This window comes from Salmo salar, chromosome 04 (genome assembly GCF_965601325.2).
Source record: "Salmo salar chromosome 04, fSalSal1, whole genome shotgun sequence".
Taxonomy (NCBI): domain Eukaryota; kingdom Metazoa; phylum Chordata; class Actinopteri; order Salmoniformes; family Salmonidae; genus Salmo; species Salmo salar.
Window position 1 is genome coordinate 91,209,547 of NC_138294.1, and position 26,862 is coordinate 91,236,408.

The window sequence follows — 26,862 nt, forward strand, 5'->3', positions numbered from 1 at the left end:
ATAAAAAAAAGTTGGATTGTTCTTATTCTCCGCAATTAAGTTGGAAAAATAGGATGAACGAGCAGCAGTGGAGGGCCCTTCGATAATGTAGTGTCTTTCAAAGCTAATCGAAAGACAGTTTCCAGTTTGCTTTAGCGCCGTTTCCGTTCCAATTTTCTGGAAGCTTTCTTCAGGGCTTGGGTATTTTCTGTATACCAGGGAGCTAGTTTCTTATGACATTTTAGTTTTTAGGGGTGTGACTGCATCTAGAGAATTACTCCTGGTTAAATTAAGTTCCTCAGTTAGGTGGTTAACCGATGGTTGTACTCTGACGTCTTTGGGTAGGCGGAGGGAGTCTGGAATGGCACCTAGGAATCTTTGGGTTGTCCGAGAATTTATAGCACGGATTTTGGTGATCCTTGGTTGGGGTCTGAGCAGATTATTTGTTGCGATTGCAGATGTAGCCCCCCTGTGGCTCAGTTGGTAGAGCATGGTGTTTGCAACGCCAGCATGGTGTGTGCAACGCCAGGGTTGTGGGTTCGATTCCCACGGGGGGCCAGTACAACAACAAAACAAAAAAATTGCATAAAATGTATGCAATCACTACTGTAAGTCGCTCTTGATAAGAGCGTCTGCTAAATGACTAAAATATAAATGTAGTAAAATGGTGGTCCCATAGTCCAGGATTATGAGGATAAACATTTAGATCCACAATATTTATTCCACGGGACAAAACTAGGTCCAGAGTATGACTGTGGCAGTGAGTAGGTCCAGAGACATGTTGGACAAAACCCACTGAGTCGATGATGGCTCTGAAATCCTTTTGGAGTGGGTCTGTGGACTTTTCCATGTAAAATATTAAAGTAAACCAAAAATGTGAATATAATCTGCCATGACTACAAGGTCCGATAGGAATTCAGGGAACTCAGTGAAGAACGCTGTATACGGTCCAGGAGTCCTGTAAACAGTAGATATAAAAAGTGATTGAATAGGCTGTATAGATTTCATGACTTGAAGCTCAAAAGACGAAAATTCAGTTATTTCTTTTATTTAAATTTTAACATTTTGTATCGGAAATGTTAGCAACACCTCCGCAGGATGCGCGGGGGATATGGTCACTAGTGTAACCAGGAGGAGAGGCCTCATTTAACAAAGTAAATTCATCAGGCTTAAGCCATGTTTCAGTCAGGCCAATCGCATCAAGATTATGATCAGTGATTAGTTCATTGACTATAACTGCCTTGGAAGTAGCCCTATTTTGAAATGTGAGATATCGCAATCTCTTTCAATATTGACAGGAATGAAGGAGGTCTTTATTCCAGTGAGATTGTTAAAGCGAACACCGCCGTGTTTAGTTTTTCCCAGCCTAGATTAAGGCACAGCCACGGTCTCAATGGGGATTGCTGAGCTGACTACACTGACTGTGCTAGTGGCAGACTCCACTTAGCTGGAAGGGTGGCTAACAGCCTGCTGCCTGGCCTGCACCCTATCTCATTGTGGAGCTAGAGGAGTTAGAGCCCTGTCTATGTTCATAGATAAGATAAGAGCACCCCTCCAGCTAGGATGGAGTCCATCACTTCTCAGCAGGCCAGGCTTGGTCCTGTTTGTGAGTGAGTTCTAGAAAGAGAGCCAATTATCTACAAATTCAATCTTTTGGAAGGGGCAGAAAACTGTTTTCAACCAGCGATTGAGTTGTGAGTCTCTGCTGTAGAGCTCATCACTCACCCTAACTGGGAGGGTGCCAGAGACAATTACTCGATGCCGACACATCTTTCTAGCTGATTTACACGCTGAAGCTATGTTGCGCTTGGTGACCTCTGACTGTTTCATCCTAACATCATTGGTGCCGACGTGGATAAGAATATCCCTATACTCTCTACACTCACCAGTTTTAGCCTTAGCCAGCGCAATCTTCAGATTAGCCTTAACGTCGGTAGCCCTGCCCCCTGGTAAACAGTGTATGATCGCTGGATGATTCGTTTTAAGTTTAATACTGCGGGTAATGGAGTCGCCAATGACTAGGGTTTTCAATTTGTCAGAGCTAATGGTGGGAGGCTTCGGCGTCTCAGACCCCGTAACGGGAGGAGTAGAGACCAGAGAAGGCTCGGACTCTGACTCGTTGCTTAATTAGGAGAACCGTTTGAACGTTTCTGTTGACTGAATGAGCAACACCAGTTGAGCATTCCTACAGCATTTCCTTCCAGAAGCCATGAGAAAATTGTCCGGCTGCAGGGACTGTGCGAGGGGATTTATACTACTATCTGTACTTATCTGTGGCACAGACGCTGTTTCATCCTTTTCTACACTTAAATTACCTTTGCCTAACGATTTGCGTCTGAAGCTGGGCTGGCAGCATGGCTATCCTCACCATAAGGCGATCGTTCTCCTGTATATTATGAGTACAGCGACTGCAATTAGAAGGCATAATGTTCATGCTACTACTTAGTTTCGGCTGGTGGAGGTCCTGTAGAACCATGTCCAGATAATGTCTCCGGGTTGAAAAAGTTTAATGAAAACAGTCGAGCTAGAAGAAAAAATATAAATATAAAACGGTGAAGTTGGCAGGTAGCAAAGTAACGCTAGCAACAAAATGCACACCAGCACGTAAACAAGTCCACAAGTTGTGACAGGAAATGACGTCAGCGCTCAATAAGCACAGACGTGATTTTTACTTTTACTTTTGATACTTAAGTACATTTTGGCAATTCCATTTACTTGGTTTACATTTACTTGATACTTCAGTATATTCAAAACCAAATACTTTTAGACTTTTACTCAAGTACTATTTTACTGGTTGACTTTCACTTGAGTCATTTTCTATAAAGGTATCTTTACTTTTACTCAAGTATGACTCAAGTATGTAGTGCTTTTTTATATAACTTTCTAAGGTACAATTATCTTATATTAAACTTTTTGGCTTCAGAAGTAGCTTCACTGACCATCACTTGCTCAGTATTGAGTTGTTTCCAGATTTCCGCAGTTTTTCTTCTAGCAGGTTTTGGTTTGCTATTTTTTTCTGGATAGTCCTTGGTGGTAAAGGCGGGCCGCATGCTTCCCTACCGAAACAGTTCGGTATAGTTCATGCATATATTCTGATACATTTTGTGATGTTTTTTGTTCGTTTTGGAGTTCGGTTAGAGTTTTGTCGGCTGTTCGGGCACACAAAGTTTGGAACCCCTAAGTCTACGCCCCGTGATTGGTCAACTGTACGGACGATGCATGTTTCTGCTTCTTGTCGATTCAGCTGTTGTGCTGGGAAGGCAAGCTAACCAACTAAACTAAAGAACCTTTACAACTTTTGATCAAACAATCATTTTGTCATAGAAGGAAAATCATAAGCTTCCCACATTGGTAACACCAAAGTCACAGTTTGGTAGCGAGGTCAAGCTAGTCAACTAAGCCAGGCCTACTCAACTCTGCTCAAATGTTTGCAACATCATATTGTGGTCTCTGTGAATGATAGTTGATGTTCGTTAATGTTTTGGATATGTTTACTAAATAGCCATCTACTTTTTTGATTTTCACCGTTTTTTGTTCTCTGCACCAAAACACTGGCTGGTGATTGGCTCCCAGTACTGAATGTTGATTGGCCCATAGCCCATCTCCCGCACTGAGTTGCAGTGTAGAATTAGAAACAATCTCCATGCTTGACCTGGGAAGCACTATCCTGGGCCCACCTCCAAGAACTACTCCGCTGGCTTGCTCCTCAGCGACACCACTGGGAAGCTCTATCCTGGGCCCACCTCCAAGAACTACTCCGCTGGCTTGCTCCTCAGCGACACCACTGGGAAGCTCTATCCTGGGCCCACCCTCCAAGACCTACTCCGCTGGCTTGCTCCTCAGCGACACCACAGAGCAGCAGCAGTAGTAGCAGGGGTGTGACGCTTTGATCACAGCGACAGCGTCATTGCATTTTGAAACACCAGAATCACATTCATTTCTAATGAAATTCTGCGTTTTTCCTTGCGTTGGAGAGGTAGTTGCAGTGCGTTCGGTGTGATGCCATACGTTGGATTTATCGAACTGCACGCGTCAAACTGTACGCTGTAGACGGCTTGACAGAAATGGTAGTAGAAGGGGGAATGTTGAACTATTGTTGCATACACATATCCAGACGATGCTGCGTACCATTTTGCGCCACGACGCTGTTGGTGTGTTCAACGCGTGAGCTCCTCAGCGAAGCCACAGAGCAGCAGCAGCAGTAGTATTTGTATTTATTTGTGTTTATTATGGATGCCCATTAGCTGCTGCCAAGGCGGCAGCCACTCTTCCTGGGGTTCAGCAAAATGAAGGCAGTTATACAATTTAAAAAACAAATTCACAACACACTGTGTACCCTCAGGCCCATACTCCACTACCACATATCTACAACACAAAATCCATGTGTACGTGTGTGTATAGTGCGTATGTTATCGTGTGTGTGTGTGTGTGTGTGTGTGTGTGTGTGTGTCTGTGCATGTGCATGTGTGTGTGTGTGTGTGTGTCTGTGCATGTGCATGTGCGTGTGTGTGTGTGTGTGTGTCTGTGCATGTGCATGTGTCTGTGCCTTCGTTTGTGTTACTTCACAGTCCCCGCTGTTCCATAAGGGTTAGTAGCAGAGCTGTGAGGAGAAAGGGAGGAAAGAGATACAGACTCAGTCCTTGACACATCACTGGCAAAGGCATTGAAAATGATTGAAGACATGTCTCACACGTCATGCCCCGTGCCACCCAGAGGTAAATAAATAGAAGTCATTTCACACTTTACTCTGATCCCCTTTCCTCTCTTCTGTTGTCCTTTTCCTCTTCTCCTCAACATGTACACTGTTCTCCAAACACTCCTAATTTCCCCACTCTTCTCCTCCTCTCCACAGTGTGCTGGTACCTATAGCTGATTTCATGGATGAACTCTCGCCAAAACTCCAGGAGGAATTCGGTCACCATGACTTCAAGAAGAGGACAAGCCGAAACGACTGAAATTAACGACTTGTTCTGTTGTTGTTCAGACATCTCAGGAGTCAGACACGAGACACTTTATGGAATAAAATTAAACACTTTTTGTTATTCACGTGTCTGTTCATAAAACACTGTTTTTACTATAGTTCCGAAATATTTATATTGCGCATAAATATTTTTTTATCTACAATCTTGACACTTTATAGTTCACTCTTTTTGTTGTTTACATGTCTGTTATCAGAATACTATTTTGTATTTTGGTTTACTTTCAAAAGCAAGAATAAAAGTTTATTTGTGTGCTGAAAAAGCTCTGTTGGCATTTCTTCACGTCAAGGTGTTTCAGGGCATTCTATTTGAACATCGAATGCTGACCACGGAGAGAAGAGCTGTGAGCCAAAGATTTTATAGACTTTATTCTACTTGCGGTGTAATACAATCTAATCTAAATTACTTCACACGGAGACGTCCCAGAATCAAGTTTCATTGTATTTAACAAGATTTAAACTATACTGGTTCACGGTGCTCACAAAAAAAAAACTGAGTCTGAGCGTCCATCAAGAATCTTCATCGTTGAAGCCATGATACCAAATGCATTCTCCGACTGTCCGACATCGAGAGCGGTGGTAGTTCCAGGTACACCCATCGTACTGGATGAGAATGGCGCGGGGGGGGGGGGGGGGGGGGGGGGCTGGCTCACGTTTTACAGGCTCCTAACCAATTGTGCAATTTAGTTTGTTTTGTTTTTTTGCGTTGTTTGTAACTTTATTTTGTACATAATGTTGCTACTACCTGTACCTGTAACGGGGCATCTTCTCTGTCTCCGTATCTGGCCTATTATATGTGTTGCTAGGCACATCAAATCTATGTGGATCCATATTATATGTGATCAAGAGAGAGGATGGATCAGAGGAGAGGAGAGAGGATGGACGAGAGGAGAGACAGTGAGAGGATGGATGAGAGGAGAAACACAGTGAGAGGAGAGACAGAGAGGAGAGAGGATGGATGGATGAGAGGAGAGACACAGTAAGAGGATAGAGGATGGATGGATGAGAGAGACACAGTAAGAGGATAGAGGATGGATGAGAGGAGAGAGGATGGATGAGAGGATGGATGAGAGGAGAGAGGATGGATGAGAGGATGGATGAGAGGAGAGACACAGTGAGAGGAGAGAGGATGGATGAGAGAGGATGGATGAGAGGAGAGAGGATGGATGAGAGGAGAAACAGTGAGATGAGAGACAGAGAGGAGAGAGGATAGATGAGAGACCGTGAGAGGAGAGAGGATAGATGAGAGGAGAGACACAGAGAGAGGATGGATGAGAGGAGAGGATGGATGGATGAGAGGAGAGAGGATGGATGAGAGGAGAGAGGATGGATGAGAGGAGAAACACTGAGAGGAGAGAGGATAGATGAGAGGCGGATGGATGAGAGGAGAGAGGATTGATGAGAGGAGAGTCACGGAGAGAGGATGGATGAGAGGAGAGACAGTGAGAGGAGAGAGGATGGATGAGAGGAGAGTCACGGAGAGAGGAGAGAGGATGGATGAGAGGAGAGGGGATGGATGAGAGGAGAGAGGATGGATGAGAGGAGAGGCACGGAGAGAAGATGGATGAATAAGAGGTGATGGGTTGTAGTCAGTATGTCATGTGTTACTGAGGCTGATGTTGATTGAAGGGTCAGGCTTGTCAACACACAAAAACACTGAGGCCTCTACAACATGCTTCATCACTGGAACTGTCTCACACACACACACACACACACACACACACAGGCAGGCACACACGCAGGCGCACACACGCAGATGCTCTGTTCTTCTCTCCTTGTCTTATGTACAGTATCTTGCCATTTGCTTCAGTTTCCTCTCTCTCTTCATCCCCTGTGCTTTATTTCTCTCTCTCTCTCTTTATCCATCATGTTTTATGGGGCGGCAGGTCGAACAAGGCAGTTCTACCTCACTGTTCCCAATGAAAATAAGAATTTGTTCTTAACTGACTTGCCAAATTAAATAAAGGTTAAAATAAATAAAAACATTTCTCTCCCTCTTCATCCCTCATGTTTTATTTCTCTGTCTCCTCCAAAAACTCCTCCTAACCTCCGCACATCTCCATCTCTCCACCAGTCCCCACCTCCTCCTCTCATCTCTACATCGATACATCCCACGTGTCCTCCTCTCATCTCTACATCAGTACATCAAAGTACGGGGGGGGGGGTGTTACACCATGTAGTACTGGGGGGGTGTTACACCATGTAGTACTGGGGGGGTGTTACACCATGTAGTACTGTGGGGGTGTTACACCATGTAGTACTGGGGGGGGGGGTGTTACACCATGTAGTACTGGGGGGGTGTTACACCATGTAGTACTGGGGGGGTGTTACACCATGTAGTACTGGGGGGGGGGTGTTACACCATGTAGTACTGGGGGGGGGGGGGTGTTACACCATGTAGTACTGGGGGGGGTGTTACACCATGTAGTACTGGGGGGGGTGTTACACCATGTAGTACTGGGGGGGTGTTACACCATGTAGTACTGGGGGGGTGTTACACCATGTAGTACTGGGGGGGTGTTACACCATGTAGTACTGGGGGGGTGTTACACCATGTAGTACTGGGGGGTGTTACACCATGTAGTACTGGGGGGGGTGTTACACCATGTAGTACTGGGGGGGTGTTACACCATGTAGTACTGGGGGGGTGTTACACCATGTAGTACTGGGGGGGTGTTACACCATGTAGTACTGGGGGGTGTTACACCATGTAGTACTGGGGGGGTGTTACACCATGTAGTACTGGGGGGGGGGTGTTACACCATGTAGTACTGGGGGGGGGGGTGTTACACCATGTAGTACTGGGGGGGGGATGTTACACCATGTAGTACTGGGGGGGGGTGTTACACCATGTAGTACTGGGGGGGTGTTACACCATGTAGTACTGGGGGGTGTTACACCATGTAGTACTGGGGGGTGTTACACCATGTAGTACTGGGGGGGGTGTTACACCATGTAGTACTGGGGGGGGGGGTGTTACACCATGTAGTACTGGGGGGTGTTACACCATGTAGTACTGGGGGGGTGTTATACCATGTAGTACTGGGGGGGGGTGTTACACCATGTAGTACTGGGGGGGTGTTAAAAAATTGGGGGGGTGCAAAAAAAATGCTTTTCTTTCAAAAACAAGGACATTTGTTTTGAACGGTCGTGTATATATTTCTGAATTCCATTATTTTACTTTTAGATTTGTGTTTATTTTGTGAATTGTTAGATATTACTCCACTGTTGGAGCTAGGAACACAAGCATTTCTCTACACCCGCAATAACATCTGCTAAAATGTGTATATGACCAATACAATTTTTTTTTAATTTGATTTGATTTGAATGTAACTTTGTTTAACGTCTTTCAAGTTGTCACGAAATGTATCCTGCCTCACCATGGACTTAAAAGTCTATGATGATGAAGAGTTCTAGTATGTTCTTCAGAGATCAGACCTCAGTGTGAAATAAGAAAATATGTGTTTACCCAATGAAGAGTTCTGATGGTGAGGAGTTGTTTGTCTCCATTACAGAGATGTGATCGACGTATTTGTTCATAGAATCCCAGCTGGAACAAATTATATGGCCCACATCCGTCCTGAATGTCCGGCAGGCCGGATCTAATCCTGCTGGCCCAGTTCTGGCACCCGGATCCAGATGGTCTGGTGTTTGCAGGGATGGTACAGTAAAGGGTGGTGGTGGGGGGGTGGGGTGGGGTGGGGGGGGGTCTACCCCCAAAGCCTGCTGGGGGCACCACTGAGAAATGTAAATGCCAAACATGCTTTTTGGAGGTGGGGAGTTTGCCAGGGGTTCAAGGTTTGGAGGGATGGAGTCACACATTATGTGGCATGGCCCAGATTACATCAGGACCCATTCATTGTATGTGTTATCTCAACATCCCATATAGAATTGGAGGTTATTGATTTCTAAAAACAGATTTATTTGGGCCTGACATTTAAAGTATGCTAAATGGGGTTTTAGTGTATGACAAACCGTCAAATGTAAAGATACATATGCAGTTTGGTTATATTATCCCTGTAGCATTGTTGTGAACGGAACATTAATTTATTCATGTTATTAGCAGATTCTGGTAACTCTCTGGATGTTCATCAGACTCTGACTCTGTTACCATGACACAAAGTCCTAACAGAAAGAGAAGAGCAGAAGAAAAGCCCCCTAAAAATTGTCAAAGACTTCAGTCACCCAAGTCATAGTCTGTTCTCTCTGCTACCACACGGCAAGCGATACCGGAGCGCCAAGTCTAGGTCCAAGAGGCTCCTTAACAGCTTCTATCCCCAAACCATAAGACTGATGAACAATTAATCAAATTACCACCCAGACTTTTTGCCCAGCTTCCCCCCCCCCCCCCCCCCCCCTGGTTTTTACACCACTGCTACTCTCTGTTTATTATCTATGCATAGTCACTTCACCTACATGTACAAATTATCTCAACTAACGTGTACCCCTGCACATTGACTCAGTACCGGTACCCCCTGTATATAGTCTCATTACTAACCTGTACCCCCACACACTGACTCGGTACCGGTACCCCCTGTATATAGTCTCATTACTAACCTGTACCCCCACACACTGACTCGGTACCGGTACCCCCTGTATATAGCCTCATTACTAACCTGTACCCCTACACACTGACTTGGTACCGGTACCCCCTGTATATAGCCTCATTTCTAACCTGTACCCCCACACATTGACTGGGAACCGGTACCCCCTGTATATAGCCTCATTACTAACCTGTACCCCTACACACTGACTTGGTACCGGTACACCCTGTATATAGCCTCATTTCTAACCTGTACCCCCACACATTGACTGGGAACCGGTACCCCCTGTATATAGCCTCATTACTAACCTGTACCCCCACACATTGACTCGGTACCGGTACCCCCTGTATATAGTCTCATTACTAACCTGTACCCCTCCACATTGACTGGGAACCGGTACCCCCTGTATATAGCCTCATTACTAACCTGTACCCCTACACATTGACTCGGTACCGGTACCCCCTGTATATAGTCTCATTACTAACCTGTACCCCTCCACATTGACTGGGAACCGGTACCCCCTGTATATAGTCTCATTACTAACCTGTACCCCTCCACATTGACTCGGTACCGGTACCCCCTGTATATAGCCTCATTACTAACCTGTACCCCTGCACATTGACTCGGTACCGGTACCCCCTGTATATAGCCTCATTACTAACCTGTACCCCTGCACATTGACTCGGTACCGGTACCCCCTGTATATAGTCTCATTACTAACCTGTACCCCCACACACTGACTCGGTACCGGTACCCCCTGTATATAGCCTCATTACTAACCTGTACCCCTACACATTGACTCGGTACCGGTACCCCCTGTATATAGTCTCATTACTAACCTGTACCCCCACACACTGACTCGGTACCGGTACCCCCTGTATATAGCCTCATTACTAACCTGTACCCCTACACATTGACTGGGAACCGGTACCCCCTGTATATAGCCTCATTACTAACCTGTACCCCCACACATTGACTCGGTACCGGTACCCCCTGTATATAGTCTCATTACTAACCTGTACCCCTCCACATTGACTGGGAACCGGTACCCCCTGTATATAGCCTCATATCTAACCTGTACCCCTACACATTGACTCGGTACCGGTACCCCCTGTATATATTCTCATTACTAACCTGTACCCCTCCACATTGACTGGGAACCGGTACCCCCTGTATATAGTCTCATTACTAACCTGTACCCCTCCACATTGACTCGGTACCGGTACCCCCTGTATATAGCCTCATTACTAACCTGTACCCCTGCACATTGACTCGGTACCGGTACCCCCTGTATATAGCCTCATTACTAACCTGTACCCCTACACATTGACTGGGAACCGGTACCCCCTGTATATAGCCTCATTACTAACCTGTACCCCCACACATTGACTCGGTACCGGTACCCCCTGTATATAGTCTCATTACTAACCTGTACCCCTCCACATTGACTGGGAACCGGTACCCCCTGTATATAGCCTCATTACTAACCTGTACCCCTACACATTGACTCGGTACCGGTACCCCCTGTATATATTCTCATTACTAACCTGTACCCCTCCACATTGACTGGGAACCGGTACCCCCTGTATATAGTCTCATTACTAACCTGTACCCCTCCACATTGACTCGGTACCGGTACCCCCTGTATATAGCCTCATTACTAACCTGTACCCCTGCACATTGACTCGGTACCGGTACCCCCTGTATATAGCCTCATTACTAACCTGTACCCCTGCACATTGACTCGGTACCGGTACCCCCTGTATATAGTCTCATTACTAACCTGTACCCCCACACACTGACTCGGTACCGGTACCCCCTGTATATAGCCTCATTACTAACCTGTACCCCTACACATTGACTCGGTACCGGTACCCCCTGTATATAGTCTCATTACTAACCTGTACCCCCACACGCTGACTCAGTACCGGTACCCCCTGTATATAGTCTCATTACTAACCTGTACCCCCACACGCTGACTCAGTACCGGTACCCCCTGTATATAGCCTCATTATTGTTATTTTATTGTGTTCCTTTTATTCTTACTTTTAAAAAAAAAGTTTATTTAGTAAACATTTTCTTAATTATATTTGATTAAAACTGCATTGTTGGTTAAGGGCTTTTGAGTAAGCATTTCACGGTAAGGTCTACGCCTTTTGTATTCGGAGCATGTGACAAATAAACATTTGATTTTGATTAAGTGCAGCCTAAGCAAACCTTTCATTATGTTGTTATGATATGTCTTTATATAATTTAAAAATTGTATTTATCTTCCTGAGGTTGAATCTTTGTGATGTTGGGTTGGCCTACTCCCAGAGAGTTATTTAGTATGTATGCTTTTTTTTCCAGTCCTTCTCTTCTCTTCTTCTCTTCGTAAATCATCTTGGACGATCCTAATGTACAGCTTTAGTGATAGAGCCAGGTGTTAGAGCAGGGACTGAAACCAATGCTCTGCAGGAGAATGACTGGCTACTACTGAGCTCTTTCTCAATTTTTGTCTGTCCTTGGCTACTGGAGAACAATGAATTAGGAGAAGGACATTTGGGTCTTATAATCAAATTGGATTTTGATAGAAATCAATACAAAATATTTTGAGAAAGAACCCTTGTTGTCCTGGGGGCTGTGTCTGTTGTCCTGGGGGCTGTGTCTGTTGTCCTGGGGGCTGTGTCTGTTGTCCTGGGGGCTGTGTCTGTTGTCCTGGGGTCTGTGTCTGTTGTCCTGGGGTCCGTGTCTGTTGTCCTGGGGGCTGTGTCTGTTGTCCTGGGGTCTGTGTCTGTTGTCCTGGGGTCTGTGTCTGTTGTACTGGGGTCTGTGTCTGTTGTACTAGGGTCTGAGTCTGTTGTCCTGGGGTCCGTGTCTGTTGTCCTGGGGTCTGTGTCTGTTGTCCTGGGGTCCGTGTCTGTTGTCCTGGGGGCTGTGTCTGTTGTCCTGGGGTCCGTGTCTGTTGTCCTGGGGGCTGTGTCTGTTGTCCTGGGGGCTGTGTCTGTTGTCCTGGGGTCTGTGTCTGTTGTCCTGGGGTCTGTGTCTGTTGTACTAGGGTCTGTGTCTGTTGTCCTGGGGTCTGTGTCTGTTGTACTAGGGTCTGTGTCTGTTGTCCTGGGGTCCGTGTCTGTTGTCCTGGGGTCTGTGTCTGTTGTACTAGGGTCTGTGTCTGTTGTCCTGGGGTCTGTGTCTGTTGTACTAGGGTCTGTGTCTGTTGTACTGGGGTCTGTGTCTGTTGTACCAGGGTCTGTGTCTGTTGTTCTTTTTGTTAGATGATTCAGGACATTCTATAACACATCTTACTAGTTAAACTACTACAGCTGAGGTGGTGTATCACTGTAATACATATCAGCGTCACTACTGTCTGGCCTGTGAGACTTATAGTAGATGTTGTGACTGTACATTATTGTCTTATAGGCAGGGACCAAAAGCATCTGGATGGCAGGGACCAGCATCTGGGTGGCAGGGACCAGCATCTGGGTGGCAGGGACCAGCATCTGGGTGGCAGGGACCAGCATCTGGGTGGCAGGGACCAGCATCTGGGTGGCAGGGACCAGCATCTGGGTGGCAGGGACCAGCATCTGGGTGGCAGGGACCAGCATCTGGGTGGCAGGGACCAGCATCTGGGTGGCATCACGAGACATCAACAGCCCTATCAGCATGTCGTGGGGACCCAGAGAACGAGCATTCACACATACTTTATCTTGACTGACAAACATGCGGTACCTTGCAAGCCATCTGGCTCACTGGGCTGTTTTGATGAGCTTTGTCTTTGGTACCTCATACAGTCAGAGTCTGGCAAACTTGAACACTTTTCTACAAACGACAATCTACGACATTGACGTTTATACAACTAAGGCGAATCCCGCGGTAGCAGAGCTGAGGGACAGAATGTTGCATTAAACAGATCTGTTTGAGACACTGAAATGTTTTGTTTTATTTGCAAATGCCGCCAGGCAAATAGCCATGTAAAAACAGCTGCATTTAATCCATGTTCTTTGTCCAGTGGAAATTGCTGCATTTTTTTAAAGTCAGTTTGGTTCTTCACATGTATCAGTATGTAGAAAGCATCTTAACAAGGCACATGGAGAGCTTACCGAAGCAATTTCTGATAATGATGGTGGAAGCCCCTCTACCGCTGCTAACAGTTTTGGTGATGTGCCAGCGCTAAGCTCACATTGTGATTCAGCTCTGTATAATACGAGTATTGTGGATAATTGTGATTCAGCTCTATAATAAGAGTGTTGTGGATAATTGTGCCGCAACAATAGCTCAACTCAAAGCAGCGGGAGCGGGGGAAACAACAGTAAAGGCTTTAGCTAGTTATGTGGAAGAGGTAGTTGATGATATCCACAGTCAAGCTAAACAGTCAGTGAAGAAGTGTCTGTCTTTACAGGAAACTGGCAACAATGATATAGACGGATCCAGTGTTTTGGGCAAATAGAAAATCATTTCAGTGTATTGAATTCTGAAAACAAATGTTTCAATATTTCTCAGAGAAGAGGGAAACTGTAGATCCAGTTGGATATGTTCTTGACTCAAGATTTGACACGCGATGCAATGGAATCACTGGAACATATGACCAGGCTATTGTTACAGATACATTCATGTACATACCCATTTTGTTGACGTTTAGAGTCTATTTACAAAAAAATATGCACACATAAATTAAATGTGGAAGCCTGTGGATGGTCCCAAAGAAAGTCTACTTTGACCTGCGTGATGGATCTTTAAGAACCATGTTCTATTCTCAGAAGAGACTCATGCTCTATTCTCAGAAGAGATTCATGCTCTATTCTCAGAAGAGATTCATGCTCTATTCTCAGAAGAGACTCATGCTCTATTCTCAGAAGAGACTCATGATCTGTTCTCAGAAGAGACTCATGTTCTGTTCTCAGAAGAGACTCATGCTCTATTCTCAGAAGAGAGTCATGCTCTATTCTCAGAAGAGATTCATGCTCTATTCTCAGAAGAGATTCATGCTCTATTCTCAGAAGAGATTCATGCTCTATTCTCAGAAGAGATTCATGCTCTGTTCTCAGAAGAGACTCATGCTCTATTCTCAGAAGAGACTCATGCTCTGTTCTCAGAAGAGACTCATGATCTATTCTCAGAAGAGACTCATGCCACCGTGCTTCTTTCACATGCATTGCTTGCTGTTTGGGGTTTTAGGCTGGGTTTCTGTACAGCACTAGAGATATCAGCTGATGTACGACGGGCTATATAAATACATTTGATTTGATTTGATTTGATGCTCTATTCTCAGAAGAGATTCATGCTCTATTCTCAGAAGAGAGTCATGCTCTATTCTCAGAAGAGACTCATGCTCTATTCTCAGAAGAGAAACATACAATATGAATTCAACTCTTGTACGACAACTTTGAAACTGCTAATCCCCTTGGTGCGAAGCGTGGCATACATACATTGGGTGCCATTTACTTTACGAAATGCCTCTCCAAAGTGGAATGGGGTTGATTATTGTTACTATGTCCGTTGGTGCGTGTGAGTACCTGTGCTGTGTTGTTTTGGCTCTCGTGTCACATGTACTGCGCAGATGATTACGGGTCTCGTCCCGTTTGATGATCATTGTGTGATTGAGGTATTTATTCGAGGTACTCCTCATGCTTTTGTTTGGGTTTCAACCCTGTGTTTTTGTTACGTGTTTGTTTGGTCTTCGTCCCCGTGCCTTTACACAGCACGCCGTAATTTGGGGCGTAATAAAACACCCTGTTACGCATTCCTGCGCCTGTCTCCTGAATCATTTATACCAGCGTGACAATTACAGTACTTTCATACAAGTGAGAATGTTTCAATTGATATCGTGCATGACATCGTGGAGGGCACTTTGAGGTGAAACTGCTACAACAGCACTTGCAAAACAAGCATTTCACTTCAAAAGAAATGAGAATTCAGAGCTTCAACTATGGTTATATGGAAAGAAGCAAATAGAGCCCAGCAGTGAAGTCTGTGTTCCAATGATTTGGACTTCAATGCCATTCAGTCTTGGTGTCTACTATGCAGTCTACCCACTTATCGTTGGTGGCTTGGTGTCTCCAAATGATCAATACTGGCATTTGATCACATTGTATTTTCTCCAGTGTTATCAGATAGTATTACAGTCTATTTTGAAGCACTTGATTGCAGAACACCCACAGATTGTTTAAGAATTTGTTTCCTGGAAAAAGGTTATAAACCAAACCATCATTGTACGATGTATTCTGAAAATCAGGCCAATTCTCCATAGCTGGCGTATGCACTATGAAGCAAAGCACTTATACATTTTTTTTTTAAGTGAAAAAGCTTTGAAAACACAACTAAAACATTGGCCAAGAAACACCAAAGTGCCATGGCAACAACTGGCAAACATTTTACTTAGATTGGATATTGGTCCAGGGAAAATGATGTCCTTGAATCTGATGCAATGGAAGAAGCTAGATAGAGTTAGGATGCCTTCTTCCAGGAGTTGGAGTGTAAAATGGGTCCAAACATCAAGGAAATGTTACAGAAATACCGTTCAGATTTGGTTGTTTGTCTTAAAGTTCATTGCGAGATGCCAATATTTCACAAAATTCCAGTGTATTCTTGTAAAAGATGCCAACGTACTGCCGGTTACCTTTGCTTTATACACAACGAGTCTTTCAACATGTCCGTACGAAGTTGTACGGACCAGAAAGGGACCCCGTGTTGTTGGTGGTTGAACATCTTTTCTATCACAAAGCATATCGACATACAGGTGTCATATGGTGCTGATGATTCCAGTTTGTTTGTGGTTCCCGTGCTGCTTATTTATTATTTCAAAGATTGTGCACAAATGCAAGTACTGTTTGAGCTGTTTTTGGCATATCCTCTTATTGTAATATTTTTGTGTTGACTGATTTATGGTAGTAATATAATGTCTCTGTTTACCCTGATCAGACTCAATGTATTTAGTACTATGAGTCAGAGTGAATTTGTAATGACACTTGTAGGAGTAAACATTACTCTCTACAATTAACTCTACAATACTGAACAACACTGCAGAGAGTAAAAAATAAATAAAAAGTGACATAGTTATTTAAAAATGTATACTGTACAGAGTGAAAAGCAATGATGCAGAGTAAAATTTCAACACTAAATTGAGCAAAAAAAATGAATTTGTTTCCAGAGTACGTTTTACTCTTTTTGGACAGGGACCAAATGTTAACATTTTCTTCAAATAGACTTAATTTACTCCGTCATTTTTACTGTGTAATGTTACCTATACAGTGCATTCGGGAAGTATTCAGGCCCTTAGATTTTTTCCACATTTTGTTATGTTACAGCCTTATTCAAAAATGGATTAAAATGTTTTTTCCCCCTCATAAATATACACACAATACAATTACTTCTGTCTCTCTCTCTCTATTTTTCTCTCTCTCTATGCTCTCTCTTTCTCTATGCTACCTCTCTTTCTCTCTCTCTCTCTGTTGTTCCATTCCTCTATTCCTACACTCTGCCATATTCCCCTCCTCTCTGCCATGTTCCCCTCCTCTCTGCCATGTTCCCCTCCTCTCTGCCATGTTCCCCTCCTCTCTGCCATATTCCCCTCCTCTCTGCCCTCTCTCTCTTTCATTTTGGTACCAGCTTACTTGACAGTAGTAGTGCCAATAAAAGTTTTCCCCCCAAAAATGGCTCTCCTCTCTGAAGTTGTGTTGCTGGTGCTGTGTCCCAACTAACTTCCTCTTTCGTCTGTCAGGTTCTGGAGGTGTAGAGCTGCTCCTCGTCCTGTGCGGCCTGGACCTCTCCTCCCCCTGTCCCAGGGACTGTATCTGCTACACCTCTCCCAGCACCGTATCCTGTCAGGCACATAACTTTCTGTCTGTCCCAGAGGAGATTCCAGCCCAGAGTGAGAGGGTCTTCCTGCAGGTAAGAACCAGTTGATTACTCAACCATATGTAGTCTAGGAAATTAAAAAGCCTTTGTATTCTTTTTTTTAAAATGCTGAGTGTCTTGGACTTCTTCTTCTTTCTGGAATAGTTTTGTCTAATTATAATTTCCAATGTTGCTGTCCGTCAATGTTGCCATCCGGTTTCCAAAGAGCCACATCCACACCCTTAAGCAGCGTTCCCATCCTTTGTTTCTGTCCATTCTTCCAGAACAACAAGATCCAGCGTCTGCTGCGAGGCCACTTCAGCCCCACCACGATCATGCTGTGGCTCTACTCCAACAACATCTCTTACATCCAGGCCTCCACCTTTCATGGCTTTGCCCGCTTGGAGGAGCTGGACCTGGGAGACAACCGTCACCTGAGGGCCCTGGCTTCAGACACCTTCCAGGGCCTAGGCCGGCTGCACGCCCTGCACCTCTACCACTGTGGGCTGCTCAGCTTGCCGCCGGGGATCTTCCAGGGGCTCAGCAGCTTGCAGTACCTCTATCTGCAGGTAGGGGAATAGAATAGAAATCGTAGCGATATTAGATAGCTAGCTACACACATCATGGCTACAGTGAGAAGACAACTATAATCCAGTGAACACAAACCTGATACCACATACTACTTTCTATATAAGCAGAAGTATTCAGACCCGTTGAGTTTTTCCACATTTTGTCAGGTTACAGTCTTGTTCTAAAATTGATTAACCTCTCTGGGCCAGTGGGACGTTAGCGTCTCACTCTAGTCAACAGCCAGTGGAATCGCGTGGCGCGAAATACAAATACCTCAAAAATGCTATAACTTCAATTTCTCAAACATACGAATATTTTACACCATTTGAAAGATAAGACTCTCGTTAATCCAACCACGTTGTCCGATTTCAAAAAGGCTTTACAGCGAAAGCAAAACATTACATTATGTCAGGAGAGTACCCAGCCAAAAATAATCACACAGACATTTTCAAAGCAAGTATATATGTCACAAAAAAACAAAACTACAGCTAAATGCAGCACTAACCTTTGATGATCTTCATCAGATGACACTCCTAGGACATTATGTTATACAATACATGCATGCACTAACCTTTGATGATCTTCATCAGATGACACGCCTAGGACATTATGTTATACAATACATGCATGTTTTGTTCAATCAAGTTCAACATCATGTGATGTTCAGAACTAGCATACCCAAGGAAAACTTCCGGTGAATTTACTAAATTACTCATGATAAACGTTGACAAAATACATAAATTATTTTAAGAATTATAGATACAGAACTCCTTTATGCAAACGCTATGTCCGATTTTAAAATAGCTTTTCGGCGAAAGCACATTTTGCAATATTCTGAGTACATAGCTCAGCCATCACGGCTAGCTAATTTGACACCCACCAAGTTTGGGACAACCTAAACTCAGAATTACTATTAGAAAAATTACCTTTGCTGTTCTTTGTCAGAATGCACTCCCAGGACTTCTACTTCAACAACAAATGTTGTTTTGGTTCCAAATAATCCATAGTTATGTCCAAATACCTCCGTTTTGTTCATGCGTTCAGGTCACTATCCGAAGGGTAACGCGTGAGCGCATTTCGTGACAAGAAAATTCAAAATATTCCATTACCGTACTTAGAAGCATGTCAAACGCTGTTTAAAATCAATTTTTATGCTATTTTTCTCGTAAAATAGCGATAATATTCCAACCGGACAACGTTGTATTCATTCAAAGAGTGAAATAAAAAAGTGGCGAAGTCTCGTGAATGCGCATCTCCAGGGTCACTGTCCCCAGGCAGGCCACTTACAAACTCTGCTGCTGTACTTTGCCCAGAGACAGGAGACATGTCATTCCGCTTTCTGAGGGCTTTAGAGAGCCAATGGAAGCATTAGAAAGTGTCACGTAACAGCAAAGATGCTGTAATTTCGATAGAGATGCAACAGAAGGACTACAAATTGTCAGACAGGCCACTTCCTGCATGGAATCTTTTCAGGTTTTTGCCTGCCATATGGGTTCTGTTATACTCACAGACACCATTCAAACAGTTTTAGAAACTTTAGAGTGTTTTCTATCCAAATCTACTAATTATATGCATATTCTCGTTTCTGGGCAAGAGTAGTAACCAGTTTAATTCGGGTACGTTTTTTATCCGGCTGTGAAAATACTGCCCCCTAGCCCCAACAGGTTAAATAGTTTTTTCCCCCTCATCAATCTGAACACAATAACTCATAATGACAAAGCAAAAACAGGCTTTTAAAAATGTTTTGTTAATTAAAACCAAAACTGAAATATCACATTTACATAAGTATTCAGACCCATTACTCAGTACTTTGTTGAAGCACCTTTGGCAGTAATTACATCTTCGAGTCTTCTTGGGTTTGATGATACAAGCTTAACACACCTGTATTTGGGGAGTTTCTCCCATTCTTCTCTGCAGATCCTCTCAAGCTCTGTCAGGTTGGATGGGGAGCATCGCAGCACAGCTATTTTCAGGTCTCTTCAGAGATGTTCAATTGGGTTCAAGTCCGGGGTCTGGCTGGGCCACTCAAGGACATTCAGAAACTTGTCCTGAAGCCACTCCTGTGTTGTTTTGGCTGTGTGCTGTCATGACGTGGCCCTCTTTGGGTACAGCGAGTTCCTTTCCCCTCTCTTCCTCTTACACCCAGGTTCTGTTATCTCAGGTCATATATTCCTAGAGGAGACTCTCTCCCTCATGGCCATGGCCACGCAGAAAGAGACACATAGAGAGAACAAAGGAACTTCTTCTACCTCACAGAACTTGAGAACTGAACAATATTCATATTTTGGAGTATGTGTAAACGGTCGGTGGAGAATCCAGCTACGAACTGGTCAGTTTTGTTTTATGATTGTGACCTCAGGAAAGACAATACAGCCACATTACCATAACTCTGTTTCTACAGGAGCCTCCGTTATGAGGTTTGATTCTAATTATTGTATAAAATGAACGAGTAAAGATGAAACTATTTGTGAAATTATGTAAGGTGATGTTGAACCGTTATTAATGTGAGAGAATTGTATTTCTGTTTAAAGTTTCACTAAGTCATTGGCCCGCCCCCATGAGCACAGACATCGATCTGGCATCATGGGAGAGACTTTTTTACAGTTTTTTTACTGTTCCGAAATAAACCCATTTCCCAAGAGAAATCCTCTTTAGATCTCTTTGTTTCCTTCCTCGGTCAGCTGTGGGTGCTAAGGTTTGAGTAGAGACCACAAGAATCTCAGTATAAAGCTAAGGTTGTAATGGTTGTTGAAACTCTGAGACTATCGATTCCGACAGAATAAGAACAACTCTTCGATACTAATTACTAGTCTGTAGCTAGGAATTATGTACCATTGAATGCGAAGACCCGACAACCGCCGAAACATCTATTCTATAAGAACATTTCTGAATGAGTGAGCGTTCATGTGCGAAGGATTAGCATTTCAATTATTATAATTATCAACTGTGTAGTGACTTTTGTCTTTCGCGCCCTTCTCAGTCCACACCCACTTTCCTTTGTCCACCAAGCCGCCATATCGGTTTAGCCTAGGGAACATCCCCTATCATTTCCTTGTAACCATAACTACTGTTTATTTTCTATGCATTTCTGTGATTTTTTTACTTATTTAGTAAATAAATGATTAAGACAATTGATGTATAGATGAATCATAGTGAAGACTGGGTTTGTGCAGATAACCGACAACTTACGATGTTTGGAATGAGACTAACGTGAGGTAAAGAATAATTCATTAATTCGAAGACTAATTGATCAGATATTAAAATATCTGAAAAGTTATATTAGGAATATTATAACTTTGTAATCTGAAGATTTTCCTTGGTGCCCCGACTTCCTAGTTAATTACATTTACATGATTCGTTTAATCACGTAATAATAAGTTCAGAGAATTGATTTGATAAAATTACAGTCTTCAATTTAATGATGCCAAAGCCACGACAGTGCTTAGGGTTGTTGTCCTGTTGGATGGAAAACCTTCGCCCCAGTCTGAGGTCCTGAGCGCACTGGAGCAGGTATTCATCAAGGATCTCTCTGTACTTTGCTCCGTTCATCTTTGCCTCAATCCTGACTAGTCTCCCAGTCCCTGCTGCTGAAAAACATCCTTCACCATTGGGATGGTGCCAGGTTTCCTCCAGACGTGACACTTGGCATTCAGGCCAAAGAGGTCAATCTTGGTTTCATCAGACCAGATAATCTTGTTTCTCATGGTCTGAGAGTCTTTAGGTGCCGTTTGGCAAACGCCAAAGAGGGCTGTCATTACTGAGGAGTGGCTTCCATCTGTGTAATGGGCGTCGTAAGGATTAGACCAAGGTGCAGCGGGAACGTGTAAACTCATCTTCTTTATTAAATCAAAAGAAGGAAAAACAAACAAATCACGTATACAAAACAACGAACGACACTAAACAGTCCTGTCAGGTGCACAGACACAAAACAGGAAACAACTACCCACAAACCCCCATAGCACATACACCCCTATACATAGGACCTTCAATCTGAGGCAACGAGGAACAGCTGCCTCCAATTGAAGGTCAATCAACAAACCCTAAACATAGAAATAGAAAGACTAGACTGAACATAGAAATACACTAACATAGAACATAGACCAAAAACCCCGGAACACTCTAAACAAACACCCCTCTTACGTAAACACATAGACCAACAAACCCCGAGACACTCTAAACAAACACCCCCTGCCACGTCCTGACCAAACTACAATTACAAAATACCCTTTTACTGATCAGGACGTGACAATCTGGCCATTTTACCATAAAGGCCTGATTGGTGGAGTGCTGCACAGATGGTTGTCCTTCTGGAAGGTTCTCCCATCTCCACAGAGGAACTCTAGAGCTCTGTAGGAGTGACCATTAGGTTCTTGGTCACCTCCCTGACCAGGCCTCTTCTCCCCCTGATTGGTCAGTTTGGCCAGGCAGCCATCTCTAGGAAGAGTCTTGGTGGTTCCCAACTTCTTCCATTTAAGAATGATGGAGGCCACTGTGTACTTGGGGACGCTTAATAATGCAGAAACGTTATGGTACCCTTCCCCAGATTTGTGTCTCAACACAATCCTGTCTCTGAGCTCTACGGACAATTCCTTCGACCTCACGGCTTGGTTTTTGCTCTGACATGCACTGTCAACTGTGGGACGTTACATAGACAGGTGTGTGCCTTTCCAAATCATGTCCAATCAATTGAATATACCACAGGTGGACTCCAATCAAGTTGTAGAAACATCTTAAGGATGATCAATTGGAAAAGGATGCCCCTGAGCTCAATTTGGAGTCTCATAGCAAAGGGCAAATTAGATATTTCTGGTGTTTCTTCTGTTTGTTTTTTCTTTATTCTAAAAGCTTTTTTTTCACTTTGTCATTATGAGATATTGTGATGTCATTATGGGGTATTGTGATGTCATTATGGGGTATTGTGATGTCATTATGGGGTATTGTGATGTCATTATGGGATATTGTGATGTCATTATGGGGTACTGTGATGTCATTATGGGATATTGTGTGTAGATTGCTGAGGATTTCTTTTTTCTTAATTCATTTTAGAATAAGGCTGTAACGTAACAAAATGTGGAAAGAGTCAAGGGGTCTGAATACTTTCCAAAGGCACTGTAAACAGATCTTAATTTGACTAGTTTCTCCACAGGAGAAAATGTATCCTGCAGCAGGAGGATTTGATTTTATATATCATTCAAATGCTAAATTAGTTTAGATCGGCTGTGGGTTTCAGGGAATTTATGTTACTACTACGGTACTTTTTGATTTTTCTGACAACAGAGTGATCAAATTAAGATACTACATCTGTATTTCTCTCCCCACTTCTCCCATCCCTCCCCCTCATCCCTCATCAGGACAACCAGTTGGAGTTCCTGGAAGATGATCTGTTTGTGGACCTGCTTAACCTCACCCACCTCTTCCTCCATGGCAACAAGCTCTGGTCCCTCCACCAGAACACCTTTAGGGGGCTGGGAGTCCTGGACCGCCTCTTACTACACCAGAACCGGCTACAGGTACAGACACCCCGAAGTCTTTCTTTTTAAAAACACTGAAGCTGTGTACTGGAGTCTGCAGAATTACCGCTAGGCTAGCCAGCCCACCAGACACCCTAATGTCAGGGCCACCAGCCAGCCCACCAGACACCCTAAAGTCAGGACCACCAGCCAGCCCACCAGACACCCTAAAGTCAGGACCACCAGCCAGCCCACCAGACACCCTAAAGTGAAGACCATCAGCCAGCCCACCAGACACCCTAAAGTCAGGACCACCAGCCAGCCCACCAGACACCCTAAAGTGAAGACCATCAGCCAGCCCACCAGACACCCTAATGTCAGGACCACCAGCCAGCCCACCAGACACCCCAAAGTGAAGACCATCAGCCAGCCCACCAGACACCCCAAAATCAGGACCACCGGTGCCAAGAACTCTTTCACTTTGATAAGATGTTGAACTACATTGCACTTCATCACCAGGGATTTTTATATTTTGCCTACTGTCTATTGCTGGTCTGTTGCTCTTCCTATTGGAATGGGGATTTTGTCTGTATGTTCATAGTCGCTAAATTAATTTAATCAAGTACAGAAAATAATATAGAATAGTTGAGGATATTAATATGGCATTTAGCATCAATGTTTTCTAATCTGATCTAATGCAGTGGGTCCACCGTCTGGCCTTCCACGACCTGAGTCGCCTCACTACCCTCTACCTGTTCAACAACTCTCTGACTGAGCTGTCTGGAGCCAGCCTGGTTCTGCTGTCTGCCCTGGAGTACCTCAGACTCAACAACAACCCCTGGGAGTGTGACTGCAAGGTGGATTCCAATAACACAACTAACACACACCTTGGTTTTCAGCCTGTCAATATACTTTCCATGATAGACCATATTCTGACTATCTCCCCTTTTGTGCTTGTTTCATGTGAAATTTTGATTGATTTTAATTGCACTTTGTTTCATTTTGTTTTATTGTACTTTAATGTATCTGTCCTTTGGGTGTTTTGAAAGGCGTGCATTATTAAATGAAATTGATTGTCTATTATTAAATTATTAAAACGTATTATTATCATTATCCAGGCTCTGCCACTGTGGGACTGGCTGCGGCGTTTCCGGGGCTCTACGTCGGTGCTGGAGTGCGTTTCCCCTCCTGAGCTCCAGGGCCGGGACCTGAAGGGCCTGAGGAAAGAGGACCTACCCAGCTGTTCAGCGGGAGAAGCCCGGGGAGGAGGGGTCGTAGGCGGGGAGGCCGAGCTGGGGGAGTCCCAGACGAAAGACGAGCACCATCGACTCCATCACAGGAACCACAAGCACCGGCATAACCACCACCAGCACCCACACCTCCCACACAGGGACCAGAACAACTGGGAGCCATCCCCTTCGCCCCTACCCTTACCCCTTCCCAGGCCGCCCAAGGGGAGTCACAGGAACTGTACCCGGGGCCGCAAGGGAAAGGGTGGCAAGGGTGGTCAGAACGAGGTGCAGGTACTGAGGGAGGAGGAGGACTACACCCCTGGAGGAAATAAATACAACCCCTCCGTCCCCCCTCGCAGGAAGAACAAGTGTGTCCCCAGGACATCAGTTGGCCCGCCCAGTGGGGTCAAGAGAGCCAATAGTAACGTGGCGTCCTGCCCCGCTGGGACTTTTCTCTGCATCCTGTTGGCTGTGCTGCTGTCACTCAGCTGAGACTGGGTTTACATGTAGCTAATGTTCTATCAACAACACCCTACAGTACAGTTCAGAACACACACCCGTGACTGACCAGCTCTGGTTCCTACACTGAGGTGTGTATTGAAGTGTACTCTGTTGAGAGCCAGGGGAATTACTCGTCGCTCTTTGATGATGTCATATAGGGGAGTATCAGTCTCACCTCTAGGGTTCTGATTGTGTGATTGATTCAATTGAGAATCCAAGAGTAAGAGCACTACTACAGCCATATCACCTGAGAGGATACCTCAGCCATGATGATAATGTCACCCTAACACGGTGTTGCCATACTAGAAAAACATCCCTAAAATGTCAATTGGCCCAACACTCTTATTAACCTCTAGGTTACCAGGTGCCCATATTAAACTGTGTTACTGACCCAACACTCTTATTAACTTCTAGGTTACCAGCTGCCCATATTAAACTGTGTTACTGGCCCAACACTCTTATTAACCTCTAGGTTACCAGCTGTCCATATTAAACTGTGTTACTGACCCAACACTCTTATTAACCTCTAGGTTACCAGCTGTCCATATTAAACTGTGTTACTGGTCCAACACTCTTAACCTCTAGGTTACCAGCTGCCCATATTAAACTGTGTTACTGACCCAACACTCTTAACCTCTAGGTTACCAGCTGCCCATATTAAACTGTGTTACTGGCCCAACACTCTTATTAACCTCTAGGTTACCAGCTGCCCATATTAAACTGTGTTACTGACCCAACACTCTTATTAACCTCTAGGTTACCAGCTGCCCATATTAAACTGTGTTACTGACCCAACACTCTTAACCTCTAGGTTACCAGCTGCCCATATTAAACTGTGTTACTGACCCAACACTCTTATTAACCTCTAGGTTACCAGCTGCCCATATTAAACTGTGTTACTGACCCAACACTCTTATTAACCTCTAGGTTACCAGCTGCCCATATTAAACTGTGTTACTGACCCAACACTCTTATTAACCTCTAGGTTACCAGCTGCCCATATTAAACTGTGTTACTGACCCAACACTCTTATTAACCTCTAGGTTACCAGCTGCCCATATTAAAGAGTGTTACTGACCCAACACTCTTATTAACCTCTAGGTTACCAGCTGTCCATATTAAACTGTGTTACTGACCCAACACTCTTAACCTCTAGGTTACCAGCTGTCCATATTAAACTGTGTTACTGACCCAACACTCTTATTAACCTCTAGGTTACCAGCTGCCCATATTAAACTGCGTTACTGACCCAACACTCTTATTAACCTCTAGGTTACCAGCTGCCCATATTAAACTGAGTTACTGACCCAACACTCTTATTAACCTCTAGGTTACCAGGTGCCCATATTAAACTGCGTTACTGACCCAACACTCTTATTAACCTCTAGGTTACCAGCTGCCCATATTAAACTGCGTTACTGACCCAACACTCTTATTAACCTCTAGGTTACCAGGTGCCCATATTAAACTGCGTTACTGACCCAACACTCTTATTAACCTCTAGGTTACCAGCTGCCCATATTAAACTGCGTTACTGACCCAACACTCTTATTAACCTCTAGGTTACCAGCTGTCCATATTAAAGAGTGTTACTGGTCCAACACTCTTATTAACCTCTAGGTTACCAGCTGCCCATATTAAAGAGTGTTACTGACCCAACACTCTTATTAACCTCTAGGTTACCAGCTGCCCATATTAAAGAGTGTTACTGACCCAACACTCTTATTAACCTCTACGTTACCAGCTGTCCATATTAAACTGTGTTACTGACCCAACACTCTTATTAACCTCTAGGT

At 44.3% G+C, this 26,862-nt stretch overlaps 1 protein-coding gene across 1 annotated transcript in view; it reads left to right on the plus strand.

Annotated features, from left to right (window-relative positions):
* Positions 1-26,072, plus strand: part of LOC106603997 (reticulon-4 receptor-like 1) — a 130,730-nt gene extending 104,658 nt beyond the window's left edge. The window contains exons 2-6 of the mRNA XM_045717432.2: positions 17,198-17,367; positions 17,598-17,882; positions 23,235-23,393; positions 24,035-24,190; positions 24,452-26,072. Coding sequence (XP_045573388.1) covers positions 17,198-17,367; positions 17,598-17,882; positions 23,235-23,393; positions 24,035-24,190; positions 24,452-25,057 — 1,376 coding nt within the window. The 3' untranslated portion in view covers positions 25,058-26,072. The remainder of the gene's footprint in view (positions 1-17,197; positions 17,368-17,597; positions 17,883-23,234; positions 23,394-24,034; positions 24,191-24,451) is intronic.
* Positions 26,073-26,862: the final 790 nt, after the last annotated feature.